The sequence below is a fragment of the Triticum aestivum genome, chromosome 2B (genome assembly GCF_018294505.1).
Source record: "Triticum aestivum cultivar Chinese Spring chromosome 2B, IWGSC CS RefSeq v2.1, whole genome shotgun sequence".
Lineage (NCBI taxonomy): Eukaryota > Viridiplantae > Streptophyta > Magnoliopsida > Poales > Poaceae > Triticum > Triticum aestivum.
The window spans coordinates 101,482,714-101,487,831 of NC_057798.1; the positions used below are offsets into that span (position 1 = coordinate 101,482,714).

At 42.3% G+C, this 5,118-nt stretch overlaps 1 protein-coding gene across 1 annotated transcript; it reads right to left on the reverse strand.

Annotated features, from left to right (window-relative positions):
* Window positions 1-3,045: 3,045 nt before the first annotated feature.
* LOC123043705 (peroxidase 2) lies at window positions 3,046-4,588 on the reverse strand. Its single transcript, XM_044466240.1, has 4 exons — window positions 4,290-4,588; window positions 4,006-4,197; window positions 3,734-3,899; window positions 3,046-3,609 (listed from the first exon to the last, which is right to left on the reverse strand). The coding sequence occupies exons 1-4, from the start codon at window positions 4,491-4,493 to the stop codon at window positions 3,221-3,223; spliced, it is 951 nt and encodes a 316-aa protein (XP_044322175.1). The 5' UTR covers window positions 4,494-4,588; the 3' UTR covers window positions 3,046-3,220.
* Window positions 4,589-5,118: the final 530 nt, after the last annotated feature.

The window sequence follows — 5,118 nt, forward strand, 5'->3', positions numbered from 1 at the left end:
TCCTCTCCTTTGAATTGAATGCTTGCATATTGCAGCTTAGTCCAATGCACATGCACTATTATTATTATCCACACCATTTGGTCGTGCAAGTGAAGGGCAATAATGACGATATAAGATGGACTGATTGAGATGAGAGAAGTTGGTATGAACTCGACCTATCTTGTTTTTGTAAATATGATTAGTTCATCGTTCTTGATTCAGCCTATTATGAATAAACATGTTTGCAATGACAATTAGACATTATAATTGCTTATGCCATGCTTAATTTGCTAGGAGTTTATAATGGTTTACCTTGCGTGCCGACATGCTTTTAAAATGGTTGTGATGTGGTATGATAGGGTGGTATCCTTCTTTGAATGATTCGACTGACTTTACTTGGCACATGTTCGCACATGTAGTTGAAACAAAATCAGCATAGCCTTCACGATATTTATGTTCATGGTGGATTATATCCTACTCATGCTTGCACTCAGTGTCTATTAATTTTAATGCATGTTTATGACTGTTGTCGCTCTCTAGTTGGTCGCTTCCCAGTCTCTTTCTAGCATTCACTTGTACTAAGCGGAAATACTGCTTGTGCATCCAAAATCCATAAACCCCAAAGTTATTCCATATGAGTCCATCATAGCTTCCTATATGCGGTATCTACCTGCCGTTCCAAGTAAATTTGTATGTGCCAAACTCCAAACCTTCAAATGAAATTCTGTTTTGTATGCTCGAACAACTCATGTATCAACTAGGGTTGTCTGTATCTTCCATGTTATGTGGGTTATTCTCAAGAGGAGTGGACACCGCTCCTCATTCATGAGAAAATGGCTGGTCATCGGGATGCCCAGTCCCATGCTCAAATCAAACAAAAATAATTGCAAACAAAACTCCCCCAGGATTGTTGTTGGTTGGAGGCACCCGTTGTTTCGGGCAAGCCATGGATTGACGCTTGTTGGTGGTGGGGGAGTATAAACTTTACCATTCTGTTTGGGAACCGTCTATAATGTGTGTAGCATGGAAGATATCGAGAACTCTTGGTTGTTATGTTGACAGTGAAAGTATGCCACCCAAAATATTATTTATCTCTGTTTCAAAATCGAGCTCTGGCACCTTTACAAATCCCTGGTTCCCTCTACGAAGGGCTTATCTATTTACTTTTATGTTGAGGCATCACCCTCTTATTAAAAAGCACCCGCTGGAGAGCACCGCTGTCATTTGCATGTATTAGTATTAATTTATATTGGGTATGACTATGACTGGATCTCTGTTACCATGAATTACAATGTTTAGTCAGTCCTTAGTCTTTAAAGGTGCTCTGCATTTATGTTTTGCGGTCTCAAAAAGGGCTAGCAAGATACCATCTTGTTATATCATATTATGATTGTTTTGAAAAAGTGTTGTCATCCGAGTTTTATTATTATTGCTCGCTAGTTGATTATGCCATTGATATGAGTAAACATGAGACCTAAGTGCTGTTTTGAATACGGTTAGTTCATAATCTTGCTGAAAACTTGAATGCTAGTTTTACATATTTACAACAACAAGAGCAAACAGAGTTTGTAAAAGTTTTTCTTTATCACTTTCAGTTTATCAACTGAATTGCTTGGGGACAAGAAAAGGTTTAAGCTTGGGGGAGTTGATACGTCTTCGTCGTATCTACTTTTCCAAACACGTTTGTCCTTGTTTTAGACTCTAACTACCGCACACCCCTCGACTGTTCGTGGGCCGGCCCGTGTCGGACGCATCATACAGATGAAAATCGCTAAAAAAAAAGTAAAGAGAGGGAGGATTCGAACCTCAAACCTCCGACTTCTAGAGATTCGAGTCTAACCACTCGACCATAACAACACTAGTGCTCTATAAGTGCAAAGAGCTCTGCTATGTTTCTTTGTTACACGTTTCTTCGTTTTTCGTTTTCCTGTTTCTTTCTTTCTTTTATTTTTGCTTTAGAAATATCGCAACTTCAAAAAAGTTCAATATATTCAATACTTTATTCGCCTTTTTATAAAAAATGTTTCATTTTTTTGTTCAGGTTTCAAATAACATTCCGTTCTTTTCAAAAAATGTAAAAAATTTGTTCGTGTTTCAAAATGTGTCCGGTGTTTTAAAATTTGTTCGTGACTTTCAGAAAATGTTCAGGTTTTCAAATTTGTTCAGATTTTCAAAAAGTTTTGGAATTTCACATTTGTTCCCTTTCTTAAAATTTTCTCGTGATTTTCAAAAAATGTTCGTGTTTTCAAATGTGTTCAAACTTTCAAAATAGCTTTGGAATTTCACATTTGTTCCCAATTTTCGAAAACTGTTCGTGCTTTCCAAAAATTATTCGCATTTTCAAAAAATGTTCACGTTTCAAAATTTGGATAGACATTTTAATTTTTTTGAAATGTTTGTGGTTATAAACTTGTGTTCATACTTTCATGAAATTTTCCATTTTTATTTTTTTTGTTCAACAATTCAAAAAATGTTAGCTGTTTGAATTTTTGTTTGGAATATGATGAAATGTTCCATTTTTCAAATTTTTGTTGAAAAATTCAAAAAATGTTTGCGGTTTCAAATTTGTTTGGAATTTCATAATTTCTTCACAAATTCAAAAAATGTTCATGGTTACAAATTTCTTTGGAATTTCATAATTAGTTCACACGGTTTCAAATTTGTTCAGAATTTCATAATTTGTTCACAAATTCAAAAAATTGTTCACATTATCACAAAAATAATTTCTGACTTTTCAGTTTTTTTGTTCACATATTCGAAAAACGTTCTTGTCTCTATTTTTTCACGAATTCAGAAAATGTGCGCACTTTTCTAAAGAGACACATTCAAAGAAACTATACTTTAGAACAAATCAATACAACAAGTAATTTTGGGTTCACTGCAGTAATTGGTTCTTGTTAGCTACAGCGCACAAGTCAGGTTTAATTCTTTAACACATGCGCTGCACTTTAACCAACTCCGCTAGTCTTTTCTGTTGGCGACGTGTGTGCGGTCGCTAGCACTTGGTCACAAGTTCGAATCTATTTTTGCCATTTTTTCATCATCTCGCAGTATGACATACTGAGATAAACGAAAGGAATCCTCCATGCCTTTGCACGAGAATTCGTTACACATGTGGACAGACGCACGCATGCACAGGTACAATTTTCACCCACCCCATACACGATACTCCGTAGGTGCTGGTACTGGCCTCCAAGACCTTATTTAGTTCATGCGTAGCAGAAGAGTGTCGGCGAGGAGATTACGAGTTGACCTTGGAGCAGACGAGCCTGATCTGCCCCTGCGTCCCTGTCTTGGGCGCGATGTTCCCCATGTTTATCATGGCCGTCGTGAAGGCGCTGTTGAACGTCGCGGCGCTGGACGAGAAGCTCCTGACCGTGTTGTCGGCGCCGCCTCCGTTGAACAGCACCTGGTCCGAGTGCAGCAGCCCCTTTTGGGACATGAGGTTGGTGTAGTAGGCGTTGTCGAACCCGTTGGGCGTGCCAGTGTCCAGCGGCGCCAGGCTGTTATCGCCGCCGGACCGGGGGCAGTTGGCTCTGAGAGATGTCGCGAAGGCAGTGTCGATGTTGGTCTCGTTGTAGATCCTGTCCCTGAAGAACCGGCACTGCGATTGCCCGATCGTGTGGGCGCCTGCAGATAGATCGAGATCACAGAACAAGGTCACGGCATATTTCTCGTAGATCCTGTCAGAATAGCTCTTGCTAGTCTTTGTCGTAAAGTTTGAGATGAGAAAAAGCATATTAGCAGTGTGTACCTGAGAGCGCGACCATGTCTGTCATGCTGAGCTGCTTGTTGCCGAACAAGGTGGTGAGGTTTTGGAGGTCGAAGGTAGGAGGTGGCAGGTCATTTTCCGCGTTAGTCTTGCTTGCAGTGGTGGAGTCCCTCCTCCCGAGAAGAACTGTCCATGTCGGCCCACCCAGCTGCTTGGTATGCCCAGAATTAGTTCCAAACCACAGTTTAAGAAAGTAGTAGTACTAGCAATAGCATGTGCAAGACATGCATGAGAGCTGTAATTGCCAAGCTTACCGCGACGACGGAGTCACGGGCAGCGACGGCGAGGATGTCGGCGCAGGAGACGGTCTGCTTGCACACGGCCTCCACCTGGGTCTTGATGTTGTCGATGACGTTCATGCCTCGAATGGAATTGTTGTTCGGGGCTGCCCCCTGCTCGCCGATGAAGCTCCCCGTGTCCGCCAATAGAACGGACCCGTCACATCCCTGGAAACAAATTCAGAAACACTATCATTTGACAGTTTTTTTTACAGCGTGACTGTCTAATACTCGCAACTGAGTAAGGTTATGGGACTTGCATCGACGAAGCAGTCGTGGAAGTGCAGCCGCACCAGCGACGCCCCCATGCGGGCCTCGTTTTGCACGGCGGCCGTCACGCCGGCCTTGATGGTGGCCAGCGCGTTGGGGCAAGACGTGTCGTAGAACGTCGACGACAGCTGCGCCGACGCCGCCGAGGCCATTGCCACGAGCACCACTAAGCCAAGGCAAGAGGCAGAGGCCATCGCTACTACTCTAGCGACTAGCTAGTGTAATATACCACAATGTTAAGTGGTGCCTCTGCCTCACACTTTTCTTTGGTTTGGCCGTGGCTTGCAAGAGAACAATACCAGCCCTGGACATATATATAGCCGGCAGAGGTTGTGGAGCCACGGGCGCCCGTGGCTAAAACCTCCAAAATTTGTGCCTAACTCGTCCATAGAGACAATACTAGCGGACATGTTGGCAATCATTGCCCTGGAGAAAGGATACCCCACAAACGAATACTATTCGAACGCTTAGCATGGAACGTTCTCACATCGATTTGATTACCAGTTTGGTACAGCGTATTCGACATAAACAAATTTATTCGGCCAACAGCGACGATCTGCATTATTGGCGCAAGAAATTTTGCTGCATATTCCCTCAGTGTGAGCCTGCATGATTGCATATGGGTCAGTTCGATCGGGCCTTATCATAGTATTTCTTAGACGAAGACATGCACACACCAGTGGCATATCATATCTCTGCCGAATACTTACCCCACATGTGACATGTGGTTTGTCTCTGAACGTGTGGCAGTTTAATCCATGGGTCAGTTTAATCCTCATTTTCAAAATCAACAACTGTTCAGTAGAGCTAGTTAGCCAA